This window comes from Cetorhinus maximus, chromosome 5 (assembly GCF_964194155.1).
Source record: "Cetorhinus maximus chromosome 5, sCetMax3.hap1.1, whole genome shotgun sequence".
Classification (NCBI taxonomy): Eukaryota; Metazoa; Chordata; class Chondrichthyes; order Lamniformes; family Cetorhinidae; genus Cetorhinus; species Cetorhinus maximus.
The window spans coordinates 165,540,180-165,562,211 of record NC_135883.1 but is presented as its reverse complement, the minus strand read 5'-3'; the positions used below and the strand labels follow the sequence as shown (position 1 = coordinate 165,562,211).

Below are 22,032 nucleotides of genomic sequence, written 5' to 3'. Positions count from 1 at the left end.
GATATCAACTGGAGTGAATCTAATTGGCTGAAGCCTAACAGCTGTGATGGTGGGGGTGAGGATCATTCATTCATTCTTCATTTCTTGATGAAGATGGTTGCAAATGTTTTCTGTGCTGTAGTGTTCTATGGTTCTAAATGCTTCAGCCTTGTCTTATGCACTCACATGCACAATCCACTGTCATGGAGGATGGGGATATTCATAGAGTCTTCTCTTCCCATTAGTTGTTCAATTGTCCGTCACCATTCTCAACAGGATTTAGCAGGACTAGAGTTCTGATCTGATCTTTGGTTGTGGGGTCGCTTAGCTCTATCTATAGCATGTTGCTTCCACGGTTTAGCACGCATGAAGTCCTGTGTTGCATATTCACCAACTTAGCAAGTCATTTATGCATGATGCTGCTCCTGGGATGCACTCCTACACACAAGGGGAAGTGGTGAGGGATATGCTCTGCACTGAAGTTACAGACTGTGATGAAATACAATTTTGATGCTGCTGATGATCCTCAACACTCATGGATGCTCAGTTTTGAGCTGCTAGATCTGTTTTGAATCTATCCCATTTAACAGTGGTAAAGTCACACATCAGGATGGTGTCCTGTGTACATAGGAACAATGAAGAAGGGACTCTATCACCACAAGAACTGTGCAGTGATCATTCATATCAACATTGTCATGGATAGATGTATAGCCAGATAGGTGAGGACAAGGTCAAGAAGGTAATGCTCCCATGCTGATTCTCTCTCCATCTATCGTAAGCCTAGTCCAGCAGCTTTGTCCTTCAGGACTCGGCCAGCTCAGGCAGTGTCGATGCTACCAAGCAACACCCAATAATGAACCTCGAAGTCCCCACCAGAGTACCCTGCTACCATCAGTGCTTCTTCCGAAGTGATGGAGGAACGAAGTGGTGGAGGAACACTGATTTACCAGCTGAGGGAGGGAGGTAGCAGATTTCCTTGACATAATATGATTATATGAGTTTTACATTATGTTTGAAAGCGAGACAGTTCAATCTGAAGCGAGGGTGTTAAATTTGAACAAAGGAAATTATGAAGGAATGAAGGGCAAATTGGCTGATGTGGATTGGGAAAATATATTAAAAAGGTATGATAGTACACAGGCAATGGATAGTCTTGAAAGAATTATTACAGTTTACAGCAACTATGCATTCCTCCAAGGCCAAAAAAAGTCTGTCAACCGTTGCTAACAAAGGAAGTTAAGGATTGTATAAGATTTAAGGAAAAGGCCTATAAAGCTGCCAGAAATAGTAGTAAACCTGAGGATTAGGAGCATTTTAGAATGCAGCAAAGAAAGGCCAAGGAACTGATAAAGAAAGGGAGAATAGAATATGAATGTAAACTAGCAAAAAACAAAAAAACGGACTATAAAAGCTTCTATAGGTGTGTAAAAAGGAAACATTCAGCTAAGACAAATGTGGGTCCATTAAAGGCAGAGTCAGGAGAATTTATGATGGGGAATAGAGAAATGGCAGGGAAGCTAAATGATTACTGTGTGTCTGTCTTCACTGAGAAAGATGCAAGAAATCTCCCAGAATTAGAGATCCAAGGGACTGGGGAGAATGAGGAATTGAAAGAAATTAGTATTAGTAAGGAGGCAGTATTGGAGAAATTAATGGGACTGAAGGATGATAAGTCTCCGGAACATGATATTCCACATCCCAGACTGTTGAAAGAGGTAGCTATGAAGGTAGTGGATGCGTTGGTGATCATCTTCCAAAATTCAATAGATTCTGGAATGGTTCCTGCAGATTGGAAAGTAGCAAATGTCACCCCACTATTTAAGAAGGGAGGGAGAGAGAGAAAACAGGGAACTACAAACCTGTTAGCCTTACATCAGTAGTAGGGAAAACGCTAGAATCTATTATAAAGGATGTGATTAATAGACACTTGGATAATAATGATCTGATTGGGCATATTCAACATGGACTCCCAAATGGGAAATCATGTTCAACAAACCTGCTGGAATTTTTTTTTTTTGGGGAGGTTAACATCAGAATTGATAAAGGGGAGTCAGACATAGTATAGCTGGATTTTCAGAAGGTTTTTGATAAACCCCCCCACAGGAGGCTTGTTAGCAAAATTAATGCATATGCGATAGGAGGTAATATACTGGCAAGGATTAATGATTGGCTAACAGGCAGACTACAGAAAGTAAGAATAAATGGGTCATTCTCACGTTGGCAGGTTGTGATTAGTGGGATACCGCTAGGATCAGTACTTGGGGCCCCAGCTGTTCACAATATATATCAATGATTTGGATCTGGGGACCAAATGGAATATTTCCAAGTTCGCGCATGACTCAAAGCTAGATGGGAATGTGTGTTGCGAGGAAGATGTAAAGCAGCTTCAAGAGGATTTGGACAACTTGAGTGAGTGAGCAAGAACTTGACAGATGGAATAAAATGTAAAAAATTATGAGGTCATCCACTTAGGAGGAACAGATGTGCAGAGTATTTCTTAAATGGTAAGAGATTAGAAATGTCGATGTACAAAGGGACTTGGGTGTCCTCGTCAATAAGTTACTGAAGGCTAAGAAGCAAGCAATTAGCAAGGCTAATAGTACGTTAGCCTTTGTCACAAAAGGATTGAGTATCGGAGTAGCAAAGTCTTGCTTCAATTGTATAGAACCTTGGTTAGACCGCACCTGGAGTACTGCGTGCAGTGTTGTCCCCTTACCTCAGAAAGGATATTATTGAGATAGGGGGAGTGCAACGAAGGTTCATCAGACTTGTTCCCAGAATGGCAGGGCTGTCCTATGAAGAGAGATTGGGGAAACCGGGCCTATATTCTCTGGTGTTTCGAAGAATGAGAGGTGACCTCATTGAAACCTATAAATACTTAAAGGGATAGACAGGTTAGATGAGGGTAAGATGTTTCGCCTGGTTGGGGAGAGTCAAGAACCAGGGGACACAGTTTCAAAATAAGGGGGAAGCCACGTAGGACCTAGGTGAGGAGATTTTTTCTTACTCAGAGGATTGTGAATCTTTGGAATTCTCCACCCCAGAGGGCTGTGGAAGCTCAGTCATTGAGTATGTTTAAGATAGAGATTGACAGATTTCTAAATACCAATGACATAAAGGGATATGGGAGAGTCTTGGAAAGGGGCATTGAAGTGGATGATCAGCCAGGATCATATTGAATAGTGGACAGGCTCAACGGGCTGAACGGACCACTCCTGCTCTTATGTTTGACCTAATGCCATGAGGCTTCATGGGTCCAAAGTCAATGTTGAGAACTCCCAAGGTCAGTCCCCCCCAATGGTATACCTTTGTGCTGCCACCTCTGGTGTGTCTGTGATGGACAGGACCTAACTAGGAATGGTGATAAAGGAGTCTGAGACATTGGCTCTATGATATGACCATGTCAGGCTGCTGCTTGACTAGCCTGTGCGACAGTTCTCCCAACTTTGGCACAAATTCTCAGTTGTTTGTCAGGAGGACTTTGCAGAATCGACTTGGCCGAATTCACCATTGTCATTTCCCGTCCCTAGATTGACGCCAGGTTCTCCGGTTTTATTCTTTTTTTGTAATATTTGATACAACTGAGTAGTTTGCTGTGACATTTCAGAGGACAGTTAAGAGTCAATTACATTGCTGTGGGTCTGGGGTCACATCAAGGCCAAATTGAGTAAGGAAGGCAGGTTTCCTCCCCGAAAGGTCATGAGTGAACCATATGGGTTTTTAAAACAATCCAGTAGACCATAAGACATAGGAGCAGAAATTAGGCCATTCGGCCCATCGAGTCTGCTCCGCTATTCATTCATGGCTGATAAGTTTCTCAAACCCATTCTCCCACCTTTTCCCCATAACCTTTGATCCCCTTACCAATCAAAAACCTATATCTCCATCTTAAATACACTCAATGACCTGGCCTCCACAGCCTTCTGTGGTAATGAATTCCATAGATTCACCACTCTCTGGCTAAAGAAGTTTCTCCTCATCTCTGTTCTAAAAGGTCTTCCCTTTACTCTGAGGCTGTGCCCTCGGGTCCTAGTCTCTCCTACTAATGGAAACATCTTCCGCACGTCCACTCTATCCAGGCTTTTCAGTATTTTGTAAGTTTCAATCAGATTCCCCCTCATCCTTCTAAACTCCATCGAGTACAGACCCAGAGTCCTCAAACGTTCATCATATGTTAAGCCTTTCATTCCTGGGATCGTTCTCGTGAACCTCCTCTGGACCCTCTCCAGGGCCAGCAAATCCTTCCTGAGATACGGGGCCCAAAATTGCTCACAATATTCTAAATGTGGTCTGACCAGAGCCTTATAAAGCCTCAGCAGCACATCCCTGCTTTTATATTCTAGTCCTCTCAAAATAACTGCCAACATTGCATTTGCCTTGCTAACTACCGACTCAACCTGCAAGTTAACCTTAAGAGAATCCTGGACTAGGACTCCCAAGTCCCTTTGCGCTCCAGATTTCTGAATTCTCTCCCATTTAGAAAATAGTCTATGCCTCTATCCTTCCTACCAAAGTGCATGACCTCACACTTCCCCACATTGTATTCCATCTGCCACTTCTTTGCCCATTCTCCTAACCTGTCCAAATCCTTCTGCAGCCTCCCCGCCTCCTCAATACTACCTGTCCCTCCACCTATCTTTGTATCATCTGCAAACTTAGCCAGAATGCCCTCAATTCCTTCATCTAGATCATTAATGTATAAAGTGAAAAGTTTTGGTCCCAACACTGACCCCTGTGGAACTCCACTAGTCACTGGCCGCTATCCTGAGAAGGACCCCCTTATCCCCACTCTCTGCCTCCTGCCAGACAGCCAATCTTCTATCCATGCTAGTACCTTGCCTCTAACACCATGGCCTCTTATCTTACTGAGCAGCCTCCTGTGCGGCACCTTGTCAAAGGCCTTCTAGAAGTCCAAATAGATAACATGCATTGGCTCTCCTTTGTCTAACCTACTCGTTACCTCCTCAAAGAATTCTAATAGATTTGTCAGGCATGACCTCCCTTGATGAAACCATGCTGACTTTGCCCGATTTTATCATGTACTTCCAAGTATTCTGAAATCTCATCCTTAATAATGGACTCTAAAATCTTACCAGCGACCGAGGTCAGGCTAATCGACCTGTAATTTCCTGTGTTTTGCCTCACTCCCTTCTTAAACAGGGGGGTTACATTTGCGATTTTCCAGTCCTCTGGGACACTCCCTGACTCCAGTGATTCCTGAAAGATCACCACTAACGCCTCTACTATCTCTTCAGCTATCTCCTTCAGAACTCTGGGGTGTAATCCATCTGGTCCAGGTGATTTATCCACCTTCAGACCTTTCAGTTTTCCTAGCACCTTCCCCTTGGTAATGGCCACCACACTCACCTCTGCCCCCCGACTCTCTTGAACTTTGGGGATGTTACTCGTGTCTTCCACCGTGAAGACTGACGCAAAGTACCTATTCAGTTCCTCCGCCATTTCTTTGTTCCCCACTGCTACTTCTCCAGCGTCATTTTCCAGCGGCCCAATGTCCACTTTTGCCTCTCTCTTACCATTTATATATCTAAAAAACACTTGCAATCTTCTTTTATATTACTGGCTAGTTTACCCTCATATTTAATCTTCTCCCTCCTTATTTCTTTTTTAATTGTCCTCTGTTGGTCTTTGTAGGCTTCCCAATCCCCTGGTTTCCCACTGCTCTTCGCTGCATTGTATGCTTTCTCTTTAGCTTTTATGCTGTCCCTGACTTCCCTTGTCAGCCATGGTTGCCTCGTCCTCCCTTTAGCATGCTTCTTCTTCTAGGGATGAATTTTTGTTGTGTCTCCCAAATTACTCCCAGAAACTCCTGCCATTGCTGTTCCACTGTCTTTCCTGCTAGGCTCATCTCCCAGTCAATTCTGGCCAGCTCCTCCCTCATGCCTCTGTAGCTGCCTTTATTCAACTGTAGTACCGTTACATCTGATTCCAGCTTTTTCCTCTCAAATTGCAGGGTAAATTCTATCATATTATGGTCACTTCCTCCTAAGGGTTCCTTCACCTTAAGCTCCCTTATCAAATTTGCCTCATTACACATCACTAAATCTAGAATTGCCTATCTGTGGCTCCACCACAAGCTGCTCCAAAAAGCCATCTCGTAGACATTCCACAAAGTCCTTTTCTTGGGATCCACTACCAACCTGATTTTCCCAGTCTACCTGCATATTGAAATCCCCCATGATCACTGTAACCTTGCCTTTCTTACACACCTTTTCTATCTCCTGGTGTATCTTGTGCCCCACATCCTGACTACTGTTCGGAGGCCTGTACATAACTCCCATTATCTTTTTTTAACCTTTGCGGTTCCTCAACTCTACCCACACAGATTCTACATCATCTGACCCTACGTCATTTTTTGCTAACGATTTAGTTTCATTTCTTACTAACAAAACAACCCCACCCCCTCTGCCAACCTGCCTATCTTTTCGATAGGATGTATATGGTCAGTGTTACTGATAATAGCTTTTAGTGCAGGTTTATTTGATTAACTGAATTTAAATTCCCCAGCTGCCCTTGTGGGATTTGAACTCGTATATCCAGATCATTAATCAAGGCCTCTGGATTACTAGCCCAGTAACAATTGCTCTTGTAACACAAGAACAGGTGAGCTTAACAGTGATCACATCTCATAGAAAGCTTGCCTAAACATCCAGGCTCACATCAAGAACAGTTGCTTAGAGATGCTACCAAAGGGCTGCAGACAACTGTGGGATCTTGCCACGGCTACAGTCAGCATCTTCAAAATGAAAGGAAGAAAGTATAATGAAAAGGAAAAATTGAAAATCAAAAACCAGATCTTTTTTCTTCAAGAAAGCAGAATAAGCAAGGGCAAATTAGAAAAACTAAAACATACTCAGATATATTTTACCCACAACCTCTAGCATCTAATTAGTTGAATGAGAAATCTGACAGAAAGCTTACTGAGTCTTACACAGATTCACACACCACGCAAGATTCAGAGTCAGAGTAAGTGAACAGCCCACACATTTGCAAAAATGCCAGCCCTGGGACAGGGGATGGGGAAGGAAATGCTTTCTCTTGAAATTTAAATAGTTCACAGATATCTTGTAGTAAAATAGTAATATTTGTGATTGCAGCACTGCCAATCAAATTAACTTTTGCTGGCAGGTACCTTTTGAACTCTAGTAATGAATCACTGAAATCAGAATGCACCAGGACATAAAATACAGGGCACGAACATTTCTGTGGTGCTGCACCACTTACCTTTTGGTCCTCTGAGAGTTCAGAAGAGTTGGCTGTTGACTGCACTTCCTTCTGCAAATGCCTGGCTAGTCTGTGTAAATATAATTTTCACAACATTATATTTTAAAAATTGTTAGTATGTTACTGTGCAACAAACTATGGATATCATAAAGTTTCTCATGGAGAAAACTCAAGCGTTTCATATACTGTCCATGTGGATTCTATTTTATGAAGTCATTACCAAACAGTATGATCTCACTTTAATTTCTGTACTCAGTAATTTTATCAAGAGGGTGGGATGCCATCTTGAACTCAAAGCACATTTAGGTAATAATGTCCATTAACTACAAGGAGAGATTAAACAAACTAAGGCTGTAGTCTCTGGAATTTAGAAGGTTAAGGGGTGATTTGATCAAAGTTTTCAAGATATTAAGGGGAACTGATAGGATAGATTGGGAGAAATGATTTCCACCAGTTGGAGTGTCTAGGACTAGGGAGAATGGTTTAAAAATCAGACGTTAGGAAATATCTGGGTGGTAAAAATTTGGAACTATCTTCCACAAACGGAAATTGATGTTAGATCAATTGTTGCTTTAAAATCTCAGATGGACAGACTAAAGGTATTAATGGATATGGGGCAAAGGCATGTGTATACAGTTAGGTCACAGACCAGTCACGACTTCATTGAACGACAGAACAGGCTTCAGGGGCTAAATGGCCTACTCCTGTTCCGATAACTAATAAGCAATAACAAGGGTACAAAGCAAAGTCTGATCAAATGTCAGCTTAGCTCAGCTGGTGGGCTTCTCTATTCTCACTCATAGTTGCAGGTTCAAATTCCCATCCAGCAAGGGGTGGGGAAAGAGAGGGGGGGTGTGGGGGAGAAAGTGAGGTGGTGGGGGGGAAGAGAGCGGTGGGGGGGGGGAAAGAGAGCGGTGGGGGGGGGGGAAAGAGAGCGGTGGGGGGGGGGAAAGAGAGCGGTGTGGGGGGGGGGGAAAGAGAGCGGTGGGGGGGGGGGGAAAGAGAGCGGTGGGGGGGGGGGGAAGAGAGCGGTGGGGGGGGGGAGAAAGAGAGCGGTGGGGGGGGGGGGAAAGAGAGCGGTGGGGGGGGGGGGGAAAGAGAGCGGTGGGGGGGGGGGAAAGAGAGCGGTGGGGGGGGGAAAGAGAGCGGTGGGGGGGGGGGGAAAGAGAGCGGTGGGGGGGGGGGGAAAGAGAGCGGTGGGGGGGGGGGAAGAGAGCGGTGGGGGGGGGGGGGAAAGAGAGCGGTTGGGGGGGGGGGGAAAGAGAGCGGTTGGGGGGGGGGGGGGAAAGAGAGCGGTGGGGGGGGGGGGGGGGGGAGAGAGAGAGCGGTGGGGGGGGGGAGAGAGCGGTGGGGGGGGGGGAAGAGAGCGGTGGGGGGGGGGGGAAAGAGAGCGGTGGCGGTGGTGGGGGGGGGGGGGGGGGGGGCGGGGGGGGAGGTGTTAGTTTCCTTTTTCTATCTTTCTCACACCATAGAAATTGGTTCTTGCTTGGTGAGGGAGCTTGTTTGGTGAGTATCTAGTGAATTGGTAAGTTCTATTCTATCCCCAAGGTTTAAAATAGTACATAATTTGGTGGTAAAGTTAATAAAATATATAAGAAAGCAACATAAATGAATGATTAATATAATGAATTAATTATTTAAGACACATTAAGGATTGCAGGACAGGTGCTGTGTCAAGGCTGCAGCACGTGGGATCTCCTGGATAACACTGTGATCCAGGGCAAACACGTCTGCAGCAAGTGTTTATGGCTCGAGGGACTTCGGCTCAGAGTCATTGAGCTGGAGGCTGAGCTGCAGACTTTGCGACACATCAGGGAGGGGGAAAGTTACCTGGACGCTTTATACCAGGAGGCAGTCACACCACTTAGGATAGGGTCTTCTGATTTGGTCAGTGGCCAAGGACAGGAGGGTGTGACTGTGAGTGAAGCAGGTAAGGGGACCCAGAAGGCGGGATTGCAGGAGCGTAAGCCTCTGCAATTGTCCAATAGGGTTTGGGGTTCTCTCAGCTTGTTTGGATGAGAGTGGGGGGCTGCAGGATGGATGAGCAAACTGACCATGGCACCGTGGTACAGAAAGCCATCCAAATGGGGGGAGCAAAAAGGAATGTGGTGGTAGTATGGGACAGTATAGTCAGGGGGATCGACACTGTTCTCTCTAGCAAAGAGCAAGACTCCAGACGGCTTTGCTACCTGCCTAGTGCCAGGGTTCGGGACATCTGCTCAGGGCTGGAGTGTAACTTGCAGTGGGAGGGGTAAGATCTAGTAGTCGTGGTCCATGTCGGTACCAACAACGTAGGCAAGGTGAGGAAAGTGGCTCTGCATAGTCAGTATGACAAGCTAGGCGCCAAAGTAAGAAGCAGAACCTCAAAGGTAATAATTTTTGGATTATTACTTGAGCTACGTGCAAATTGGCATAGGACAAATATGATTAGAGAAATGAATGCGTGTCTCAAGGACTGGTGTAGGAGAAGTGGGTTTCGATTTGTGGGGCACTGGCACCAGTATTGGGGAAAGTGGGATCCGTACTGCTGGGACAGTCTACAGCTGAACTGTGCTGCGGCTGGTGTCTTCACAAGCCACCTAACTATGGAAGTAGAGAGGGTTTTAAACTGAATAGTGGGGGCAAGAGATCAAATTTGGCAAGATGTGGTAAACCAAAGAACAGAGAAAAGGCAAAGGAGGAAAGTATTAATATGGGAAATGATAAAGAGACTGTGACAGGAATGGACAGAGGGTACAAATCTAAGAGTAAAACAGCAGATAAGGCTAGATGCTGCAAAACAATAAAAGGACAAAACTAAAGGCTTTGCATATAAACGCACATAGCTTTCGAAACAAAACAGATGAACTGATAGCACAAATAGATATAAATAAATACGATCTGCTAGCCATTACAGAGTCATGGCCACAGGATGACATTGATTTGGACTTGAATATTAAAGGGTGTGAGACATTTAGGAAGGGTAGGATGTTAGGAAAAGGAGGAGCGGCTCTGTTAATTAATGATGTTATTAGCACATTAGAGAGGGATGACCTAAATTCAGGAAACCAGGATGTAGAAATGGGTTTGGGTTCAGATGAGGAATAAATAAAAGCAAGTAGTCACTTGTGGGAATGGTTACAGGCCCCCTAATTGTAACTACATAGTAAGACAGACCATGAAAGAATGGGTAATGGGAGCTTGCCAGAAAAGTAGAGCAATAATCATGGGGGATTTTAATCTACATATAGACTGGAAAAATCAGATGGGCAAAGGTTGCATATATGAGGACTTCATATAGTTTCTAGAACAGCACATTCTGGAGCCAGCCAGAGAGCAGGCTATACTAGACCTGGTATTAAGCAACGAGATCGAATTAATTGATAACCTCCTAGTGAAGGCACCCCTAGATAGCAGCATTCATAAATGTAAAATTCAATCATATTATTTTGAGGGAGAAACCAGTGCGTCCAAGACTAGTATTTTGAACTAAAATAAGGGCAATCATGGGAGCATGAAAACAGAGTTAACTAAAGTGAACTGGCAAATGAGGTTAAGGGATAGGTCTTTTTTTTAATTCATTCATGGGATGTGGGCTTCACCGGCTGTGCCAGCATTTATTGCCCATCCCTAATTGCCCTTAAGAAGGTGGTGGTGAGCTGCCTTCTTGAACCGCTGCAGTCCATGTGGTGTAGGTACACCCATAGTGCTGTTAGGAACAGTGTTCCAGGGTTTTGACCCAGCGACAGTGAAGGAACAGTGATGTATATCCAAGTCAGGACGGTGAGTGACTTGGAGGGACTTCCAGGTTGTGGTGTTCCCATCTATCTGCTGCCCATGTCCTTTCATATGGTAGTGGTCGTGGGTTTGGGAGGTGTTGTCTCAGGAGCCTTGGTGAATTCTTGCAGTGCATCTTGTAGATGGTACACACTGCTGTTACTGTGTGTCGGTGGTGGAGGGAGTCAATGTTTGTGGATGTGTTGCCAATCAAGCGGGCTGCTTTGTCTTGGACAGTATTGAGCTTCTTGAGTGTTGTGGGAGTTGCACTCATCCAGGCAAGTGGGGACTAATCCATCACACTCCTGACTTGTGCCTTGTAGATGGTGGGCAAGCTTTGAGGATTCAGGAGGTGAGTTACCCATCGCAGGATTCTTAGCCTCTGACCTGCTCTTGTAGCCACAGTATTTATATGGCTAATTCTGTTTCTGGTCAATGGTAACCTCCAGGATGTTGATAGTGGGGGAATTCAGTGATGGTAATGCCATTGAACGTCAAGGGCCGATGGTTAGATTGTTGGAGATGGTCATTGCCTGGCACTTGTGTGGCACAAATGTTACTTGCTACTTGTCAGCCCAAGCCTGAATCTTGTCTAGGTCTTGCTGCATTTGGACATGGACTGCTTCAGTATCTGAGGAGTCGCAAATGGTGCTGAACATTGTGCAATCATCAGCGATCATCCCCACTTCTGACCTTATGATGGAAGGAAGGTCTTTGTTGAAGCAGCTGAAGATGATTGGGCCGAGGACACTACCCTGAGGAACTCCAGCAGTGATGTCCCGGAGTTTAGATGATAAACCTCAACGACCACAACCATCTTCCTTTGTGCTCGGTATTACTCCAACCAGCAGAGTTTTCCCCAATTCCCATTGACTCCAGTTTTGCTCAGGCTCCTTGATGCCACACTCTGTCAAATGCTGCCTTGATGTCAAGGGCAGTCACTCTCACCTCACCTTGGGAGTTCAGCTCTTTTGTCCATGTTTGAACCAAGGCTGTAATGAGGTCAAGAGCTGAGTGGCCCTGGCGGAATCCAAACTGGGCATCAGTGAGCAGGTTATTACTAAGCAAGTGCTGCTTGATAGCACTGTTGATGACTCCTTCCATTACTTTACTGATGATTGAGAGTAGGCTGATGGAACGGTAAGTGGCCGGGTTGGATTTGTCCTGCTTTTTGTGTACGGAACATACCTGGGCAATTTTCCACCTAGCAGGGTAGATGCCAGTGTTGTAGCTGTACTGGAACAGCTTAGGTAGGGGCGCGGGCAAGTTCTGAAGCACAAGTTTTCAGTACTATTGCCGGAATATTGTCAGGCCTCATAGCCTTTGCACTATCCAGTGCCTTCAGCTGTTTCTTGATATCATGGAGTGAATTGAATTGGCTAAAGACTGGCATCTGTTATGCTGGGGACCTCCGGAGGAGGCCAAGATGAATCATCCACTCGGCACTTCTGACTGAAGATTGTAGCAAATGCTTCAGCCTTACTTTTTGCACCGATGCACTGGGCTCCTCCATCATCGAGGATGGGGATATTTGTGAAGCCTCCTCCTCCAGTGAGTTGTTCAATTGCCCACCACCATTCACGACTGGGTGTGGCAGGACTGCAAGAGCTTAGATCCAATCCGTTGGTTGTGGGATCGCTTAGCTCTGTCTATCACTTGCTGCTTATGCTGTTTGGCACACAAGCAGACCTGTGTTATACCTTCACCACGTATGCCTGGTGCTGCTCCTGGCATGTCCTCCTGCACTCTCCTTTGAACCAATGTTCCAGTACAGCTCCAACGCTGGCATCTAGCCAGCAAGGTGCAAAATTTTCCAGCTATGACCTGTCCACAAAAAAAAAGGACAAATCCAATCTGGCCAATTACCGCCACACCAGTCTACTCTTGATCATCAGCCAAGTGATGGAAGGTGTCGCTGACAGTGCTATCAAGCAGCACTTACAGAGCAATAACCTGCTCATTGATGCTCAGCTTGGGTTCCGCCAGGGCCACTCAGCTCCTGACCTCATTACAGCCTTTGTCCAAAATGGACAAAAGAACTGAACTCCAGAGGTGAGGTGAGAGCAACTGCCTTTCACATCAAGGCAGCATTTAACCAAGTGTGGCATCAAGGAGTCCTAGCAAAACTGAAGTCAATGGGAAAAGGGAAAATTTCTCCCCTGGATGGAGTCATACCTAACACAAAAGAAGATAGTTGTGGTTGTTGGAGGTCAATCATCTTAACCCCAGGACATTGCTGCAGGAGTTCCTCAGGATAGTGTCCTCGGCCCAACCATCTTCAGCTGCTTCATCAATGACCTCCCCTTCATCATAAGGTTAGAAGTGGGGATGTTCGCTGATGATTGTGCAATGTTCAGCACCATTCAAGACGACTCAGATACTGAAACAGCCCATGTCCAAATGCAGCAAGACCTGGACCGTATTCAGGCTTGGGCTGACAAGTGGCAAGTAACATTCTCGCCACACAAGTGCTGGGCAATGACCATCTCCAACAAAAGAGAATCCAACCATCTCCCCTTGACGTTCAATGGCATTACCATCATTGAATCCCCCATTATTAACATCCTGGGGGTTACTATTAACCAGAAACTGCACTGGACCAGCCATCTAAATACTGTGGCTACAAGAGCAGGTCAGGAGCTAGGAATTCTGCAGCAGGTAACTCACCTCTTTACTCCCAAAGCCTGTCACCACCATCTACAAGGCACAAGTCAGGAGTGTGAAGGAATAGTCTCCATTTTCCTGGATGAGCGCAGATCCAACAACACTCAAGAAACTTGACACCAACCAGGACAAAAGCAGCCCATTTGATCAGCACTCCTTCACCTTCCACCCTTCCACCACCTTCAACATTCACTCCTTCCATCACTGACGCACAATGGCAGCAGCGTGTACCATTTACAAGATGTACTGCAGTAACTCACCATGGCTCCTTCAACAGCAGCTTCCAAACCCAGACCTCCATCACCTAGAAGGACAAGTGCAGCAGATGCATGGGAATTCCACCACCTGCAAGTTCCCCTCCAAGCCATTCACCATTCTGACTTGGAACTATATCGCCGTTCCTTCACTGTCGCTGGGTTAAAACCCTGGAAATCCTTTACTAATAGCACTGTGGGTGTACCTATAGCACAGGGACTGCAGTGGTTCAAGGCAGCAGCTCACCATCACCTTCTCAAGGGTAGTTAGGGATGGGAATAAATGCTGGCCTTGTCAGTCACATCCATATCCATGAATAAACTGAAAAATGATATAAAAGGATGAGTATTTACAACAGTAATCCTATTTCCCCAAACATTTTATATATGTATAGTTTCAACAATATCATAGACTAGTTTCTTCACCTTTTTCCACATCTTCCCTCCCTCCTTTGGAGGTAGCCATTTGCAATTCTTTTAGTTCCACAAGAACATTAATTCTCCAGTGCCCTTCCTAAGTGGCCATCCTTTAGTCTTGGTGTGCCTGCAGCACAAAGTTCAGCACACCCAAAATTTCACGTCCGATACCCTGTTCCACACAAAGTCCCATTCACCTATCAGCTCTGTGTTCACTAACCTACATTGGCTCTCACTCCGCCAATGCCTCAAAATCCTCATGCTCATGTTCAAATCTCTACAACTTTCCCTGCCACTCCTGCCCCCAGTATGGATTTGTAAAGGTAAATTGTGTTCAATTAACTTGGAGTTTTTTGATGAGGTAACAGAGGATCGATGAGGGTAATTTGGTTGATGCAGTGCACATGAGCTTCCAAAAGGCATTTGATAAAGTGCCACATAACAGGCTTGCCAGCAAACTTGAATCCCATGGAATGAAAGGCACAGTGGCAGCATTGAAATGAAGTTGGCTGATTGACAGGAAGCAGACTTGTAGTTGTGAACAGTTGTTTTTCAGACCAGGGGAATTTATATACTGTGATTCCTTAAGGGTCTGTACTAAGACCACTGCTTTTCTTGATCTAGATTAATGACTTGGGCTCTACAGGGCACAATTTCAAAATTTGCAGATGACAGAAAGCTCGGGCACTGTGAGGAGGATAATGATAGACTTCAAGAGGACATAAACAGGCTGGTAAACACAAGGCTGAATAAATTTTACACCGTGAAGTGTTAAGTGATACATTTTGTTACGAAGAATGAGAAAAAGCAATATGTCTTGATGTCAAGGGCAGTCACTCTCACCTCCCCTCTTGACAATGCAAATCCTACTGACTCTCACAGTCAAGACCTATGTGAATAATGGTCACATGGTCATGATAGAATTGCAACACTCACATTCAAGGATAAGGAACCCAAACAATGTGTCAACACTTTCAGGAGTCAGAGAGAAAATGAGCAACAACAAAAACAAATGGATAACATGTCCCATTAACCACACCCCTCCTTCCCCCCCACCATTTCCACAATTTTTAATCACAAGTCCTATTAAGAATCTCACCCTTCTCTGAACACATCTAATATGAACCAGTCGAGGGAAAAGATGCAGTAGAGGATCTCTCAAGAGGATATTTCCAGGAATAGTCCACTAAGACCATTTCCTGCAAAAGAAGTTACACACCCATTTCCTGTTTTGAGGAAAACACCTTACAGACCAGCCAATACAGACGTACATGCTATGAAGAAAGGCACTAGCCACAACAAGGAATAACTGCTACACTTTTGACATGAACGCCTTGAACCCAATCTGGACAAAAGCATGGCAATATCATTTTTTAAAGACCATTCCCTTTCTCACTGCTGAAATGGAACCCAATACAAACATCACTAAAAATCCTAGGATGGAATAAAATGCAACTTTTTAATGATTAAGTTTTATTTCACAGGGAAGGGAAACCCATAAATCATCACAATCATAGAATGGTAACAACATAGAAGGGGGTCTTTTTTTTTTATTTGAATCGCTAGCCAGGCCAGCATTTATTGCCCATCCCTAATTGCCCTTGTTCAGAGGGCATTTGAGAGTCAACCATATTGCTGTAGGCCAGACCAGGTAAGGACAGCAGATTTCCTTCCCTAAAGGACATTAGTGAACGAGATGGGTTTTTAACGACAATCGGCAATGGTTTCATAGTCATCATCAAACTTTTAAATCCAGATTTTTTACTGAATTCAATTGGATTAGAACCCAGGTCCCCAGGGCATTACCCTGGGTCTCTGGATTACCAGTCCAGTGACAATACCACTATGCCACCACCTCCCTACTATGCCATACCTCCCCAATCGGCCTGTCATGTCTGTGCTGGCTCTCCAAAGGAACAATTTACCTCGTGCCATTCCCCAGCCTTATCCACATAGTCCTGCTCATTCTTCCTTTTCAGATAATAACCCAATTCCCTATTAAATGCCTTGAATGGACATGCCTCCACAACACTCAGGCAGTGCATTCCAGATCCCAATCACGCACTGCATGAAAACATTTTACCTCATGTTGTCATTACTTCTTTTGCCAATTAAATCTGTGCCCTCTTGTTCTCAATCCTGTCACGAGTGGGAACACATCATCCCTCATGATTTTGCGTACCTCTAACAAATCTCCTCTCAACCTTCTCTTCTCCAAGGAAAACAGTCCCAACTTCTCAATCTATCTATATAACTGAAGTTCCTCAGCCTTGGAACTATTCTCGCAAATCTTTTCTGCATTTTCCCTAATGCCTTCACATCTTTCCTAAAGTGTGATGTCCAGAACTGGCCACTCCAGTTAAGGCCAAATCTGTGTTTTATACAAGTGTAACATACCCTCCTTGCTTTTCTGCTCTATGCCCCTATTAATAAAGCCAAGAATGCTGCATGCTTTATTAACTGTTCTCTCAACCTGCCCTGCCATCGTCAACGACTTACACACATGCACCCAGATCCTTATGCTCCTGTATCCCCTTTAGAGTTGCACCCTTTATTTTTATATTGCCTCTCCACATTCTTCCAACCAAAATGAATCACTTCATACTTCTCTATGTTAAATTTCACTTGCCTTTTGTCCGCCCATCCCACCAACTTGTCTATGTCCTTTTCAAGTTCTTACACTATCCTTCTCACAGTTCACGATGCTTCCAAGTTTTGTATCATCCACAAATTTTGAATTTGTGCCCTTTATACCAAGGTCCAAGTCATTAATATATATCAGGAAGAGAGATGGTCCCAACACTGACCCCTGCAGAACTCCACTACAAACCTTCCTCCAGTCCAAAAAACATCCATTAACCACTATGCTGTTTCTTGTCACTACTGTCCCCTTTATTCCATGAGTTATAACAGGTAAAAATCCTGAAACTCCCTAACAGCACTGTGGGTGTACCTACACACATGGACTGCAGCGGTTCAAGAAGGCAGCTCACCACCACCTTCTCAAGGGCAATTAAGGATGGGCAATAAATGCTGGCATAGCCAGCAATGCCCGCATCCCATGAATGAATAAAAAAAATTTGCTGAGTCTTTTGTGTGGCACTTTTGCAAGTTCATGTATGCCACATCAACAGCATTACTTTGATGAAAACCCTCTCTTACCTCATCAAAAACTCCTGCAAGTTAGTTAAACATGATTTGCCCGTAACAAATCCATGCTGGATTTCCTTAATTAACACACATTTATCCATATGACAATTAATTTTGTCCCAAATTTTAAGAACATAAGAACTAGGAGCAGGAGTAGGCAATTCAGCCCCTCAAGCCTGCCCCGCCATTCATTATGATCATGGCTGATCTCATTTTGGCCTCAACTCCAATTTCCTGCCCTCTCCCCATAACCTTTCATCCCGTTACTAATTAAAAATCTGTCTATCTCCTCCTTAAATTTATTCAGCGTCCCGGCATCCACTGCACTCTGAGGTAGTGAATTCCACAGATTCACAACCCTTTGAGAAAAGTAATTCCTCCTCATCTCTGATTTAAATCTACCACCCCTTAGCCTAAAACTATGGCCTTTCGTTCTAGAATGCCCCACAAGGGGAAACATCCGCTCCACGTCTACTTTGTCTATCCCCTTTAGCATCTTATATACCTCAATTAGATCTCCTCTCATCCTTCTAAACTCTAGCGAGTATACGCCTAAACTGCTCAATCTCTCCCCATAACACAAGCCCCACATCTCTGGAATCAATCTAGTGAACCTCCTCTGAACCGCCTCCAGTGCAACTACATCCTTCCTCAAGTAAAGGGACCAAAACTGTGCACAGTACTCCAGGTGCAGTCTCACCAATGCCTTGTAGAATTGCAACAACACTTCCCTATTTTTATACTCTCTTCCTTTAGCAATAATTGCTAAAATTCCATTTGCCTTCCTTAGTACCTGCATACTAGCTTTCAACGATTCATGCACAAGGACACCCAGATTCCTCTGCATTGAAGCATTCTGAAGTTTCTCTCTATTTAAATAATAAGTCACCTTTTTATTCTTCAGATCAAAATGGATAACCTCACACTTAGTCGCGTTAAACTCCATCTGCCAAATTTTAGCCCATTCACATAACCTGTCCATATCCATTTGTAAATTTCTTATTTCTTCATTGCAACTTACTTTCCCACCTATTTTGGTGTCATCTGCAAATTTAGTTGTAGTACCTTCAATCCCTGAATCCAAGTCATTAATATAGATTGTAAATAGTTGGGGCCCAAGGACTGAACCCTGTGGCACCCCACTAGTTACAGTTTGCCATCCAGAAAAAGACCCATTTTTCCCGACTCTGTTTTCTGTTGGTTAGCCAATCCTCTATCCAAGCTAATATGTTACACCTAACTCCATGTGATCTTATCTTGTGTATTAATCTTTTGTGCGGCACCTTATAAAAATTTTCATTTCTAGAAGTTTCATAACCACTGAGGTTAACGTGAACGAACAAGGGTGTAACATTTGCAACATTTACAATTTTCCAGTCCACTGGCATCACCCCAAAGTCCAAGGAGAATTATGGCCAGTGCCTCTGTAATGTCCACCGTAACTTCCCTCAGTGTCCTTGGATGCATCTCATCTGGTCCTGGTGCCTTATCAGCCTATCCAAAAGTTTCTCATCAATTTTAAACCATTCTCATGTCTGAATTACTACCTTTTTCACCATGACCTGCGCAGCGTCTTGTTCCCTGGTAAAGAAAGGTGCAAAGTATTCATTTAAAACCCTGCTATGCTCCCTGCATCTATTTTTTTAAATTCTGACAGCTTTGTTGCTTGAGATCTCCAGAGATGACATGCACACAATCATGTATGTAGCACCACACTTTAAAGGTCTATCTAATACGCTGTGCTGCAAATGGGTAGAGTAGCAGTTTATTTCCACATTTACCAAACAAGTTCAATAAACTGCACAACAAGGGGAAAAAAAGTCAGAATAGAGCCCAGAAACTTTACCACAGGGAAGTTAAGAAAAGAACCATCCTGATACCATTCATCTAATGCAGGGGTATGTGTATTCGCCAATGATTTGATGCAGGGCAAATAAAAAATACACCTAACTTATAGAACATTTTTTATAGAAATATATATTTTTATAAGAAACTATGTAATTATTTCCTAATTTTGTCTAGCTGTAATGATCAAACATAGTCAGCTAAAGCCTTTAATTTAAAAGCATTTTTTAAAAAAAAATGCCAACTCCAATGGAAACAAAAATATCCAATTATTCTCGTTCAAAACAGAGTAAGCATCAACATATCCTACTGTCTCCACCCATAACAAAAGAGGGTGTGGATGCAGAATGAACTGAGCAAGGCTCTGGCATTTTAAATTCCAAAGACTGGTGGTATTTTCAGTATTTTTCTTTAAAAGTTCCTCTGTAGTCCTACATTGAAATAAATAAAAATATATTTTTAAAAAGTTCGGTCAATAATAGCTGAAAAGGTTAATGTAACGGGATTAATAGTCACTCACATTTGGTACTCGTCGATAGCTTCCACTAACTGTCCCCAGGAATCGAAGTCTGTACCCTTTTTGAAACTTGCGTGCCATTTTTGTATTGTTTTATTAATATCAGTCATTTTTTAAAAAGTGTTTTTTTTAAAAAAAATATATATTATCGCTCCAAATGATATGAAGTCAACATTTGGACTCTCGGTTTACAAACTATTCCTCGCGTTACATTCTGACTCAAGTCACAGCCTCCAACCAGTACCAAATCCAGCTACTGACCAAGCCCATCTGAGCTCTCAGTGGAGTCCGAGCCAAAGAAGGAGGGAGGGGGGAAAAGGACCCTCAACCTAACCTGATAGCGGACAGCCCCGCCACTTTCCGACGCCCTCCTCGCTTTCTTCGATTCTGATTGGGTTTTCTGCCCCGCGCGGCTGGTTTGGCCCTGGTCTGATTGGCTCAACGGGTAATCACTCATTTTTGTTTTCCAGCCCCTAGAATCTACTCCACATTTAAAGCTAGGTTGAGCAGACGAGTGACGCGACGGTTGAGGTGAGGTAACCGTAAACAAGAGGCGAGCCCGCGAGGTCGCGCGCCCGCGCCGGGCGCTTCGACCAATGAGAATGCTGAATGCCGAAATGACGTCTTCCCAACATGAAAGAGGGGCGTAGGAGACAAAGTCAGGCAATGAAACACGACGGTGATTAACGCTTTTCTTTTTGGAAAACAGAAGCAACGTCGAAGGACTCCGGAGAAATCATCGGGCAGCGGCGCCGGGGAGGTGGATTTAAAAAAAAACCCAAAATAACTCAAAGTAAACTGGCGTGCGCAGGACATTCGGCTGCCGACCAATAGGATGTGACGTCCGGGGGGGGGAAGAAGAGCGGCGTGGTGCGGCTGACGTCAGCGCGCAGCGTGCCGCGAGCTGTTTGTGATTTCCGGATGTACCGGAGCGCCGCAGGGAGGCGGGGCAGTGAAGTGGTGGACGCGGATCAGCTGGTGCGGCCACCCCGCCGGTTTATTAAAGGCGGCTTCTTTATTCAACGAGTCGGCAAAGCACAATGACGCACTGGTTTCATCGAAACCCGTTAAAAGCGACGGCCCCGGTTTCTTTCAATCTCTACGGAGTTGCCACTAACAACGCCGCGGCGAAGATCTGCAAGTAAGGTTTAAAAAAAAATCAAGCCAGGCCCTTTAAATCTACAAGGCTTTTCCACTGACCTCCCCCACCCCCCCGCCCCCAAAGCAAAGTCTGCCCTGCCCCTTGTCGACCTGTCTCATCCCCCTCCCCATCAGACAGGACCAGCTGGGTGCAATTCACTTATAAAACACTCAATAAAAAAAAAAGTCACAGCTCCCTTCACCAATTCCTTGTTTACTGAGGGATTTGACACCACAAGCCCACAGTGAGGGGGAGACAATTCTAGCGCAGGAAGGAGGCCATTCGGCCAGTCGTGTCTGTTCCAGCACCTCGTCTCTCACTTCCCTGCCTTTTCCCCTTGGCCCTGCAGATTCTTTTTTTCTCTTTTCAGATAATCCACTTCCCTTTTGAAAGCCTCAATTGGCCCCTGCCTCCACCAACACTCTTGTGTATTCCAGATCCTCGCTGTGTGGGGCAAGTTTTTCCTCATGTCACCATTGCTTCTTTTTTTTTGTCTGGAAGCTCGACAAAAACGATCAGCAGTCAGTTGTTAAAACTTAACTGGTTCACTAATGGTCTTCAGGAAAATAAATGTGCCCTTACCCATTCTGGCTTCTATGGACTCCAGTCCCTTGACTCTTAAACACCCTCTGTTCTTCACTAATGTCAAGAAGGTTCACCACCACCTTTTGAGGAGGACTGGAGATTCGCAATAAATGTCAGCCTTGCCAGTGATGCCTGTCAATCAAATGGAAAAGCTATCTTGGGATGGTATTCTAGCTAAATTGATGCATCATGTTGTTTTGTAAGCTTAGCGGCAGAAAGATGGTGAAATGGTATTGGGGGAAGGGGCAGTTACACTTTCCAATAGTAACACAGAAGTAACACAGGAAATTTTGATCATCTGAATGGGGAGTATTTTTGCACATGGGCAGTGCTAGCAAGGTCACATTTATTGTCTGTCATTATTCCTGAGATGGTGGTTGTTAGTTTCTTCCTTGAGCTGCTTCAGCCTTGTGGTGATGATGTTAAGTAGGGATTTATGGGTTCTCACCCAGTAATGATAGAGGAATTGTGATATATGTGCA

The 22,032-nt window shown here is 44.5% G+C and overlaps 2 protein-coding genes across 3 annotated transcripts in view; one reads left to right on the top strand and one right to left on the bottom strand.

The window, feature by feature from the left end:
• The window catches only part of aida (axin interactor, dorsalization associated), a 96,908-nt gene extending 76,817 nt beyond the window's left edge, over positions 1 to 20,091 (bottom strand). For both annotated transcript variants that reach the window (XM_078542778.1, XM_078542776.1), the window contains exons 1-2: positions 19,828 to 20,091; positions 7,222 to 7,291 (exon numbers count right to left, since the gene is read on the bottom strand). In XM_078542778.1, the coding sequence (XP_078398904.1) occupies positions 7,222 to 7,291; positions 19,828 to 19,934 (177 nt within the window). In that variant the 5' untranslated portion in view covers positions 19,935 to 20,091. The remainder of the gene's footprint in view (positions 1 to 7,221; positions 7,292 to 19,827) is intronic.
• A 373-nt stretch (positions 20,092 to 20,464) lies between these two features.
• Positions 20,465 to 22,032, top strand: part of brox (BRO1 domain and CAAX motif containing) — a 44,751-nt gene continuing 43,183 nt past the window's right edge. The window contains exon 1 of the mRNA XM_078542775.1: positions 20,465 to 20,965. Within this exon, the coding sequence (XP_078398901.1) occupies positions 20,865 to 20,965 (101 nt within the window). The 5' untranslated portion in view covers positions 20,465 to 20,864. The remainder of the gene's footprint in view (positions 20,966 to 22,032) is intronic.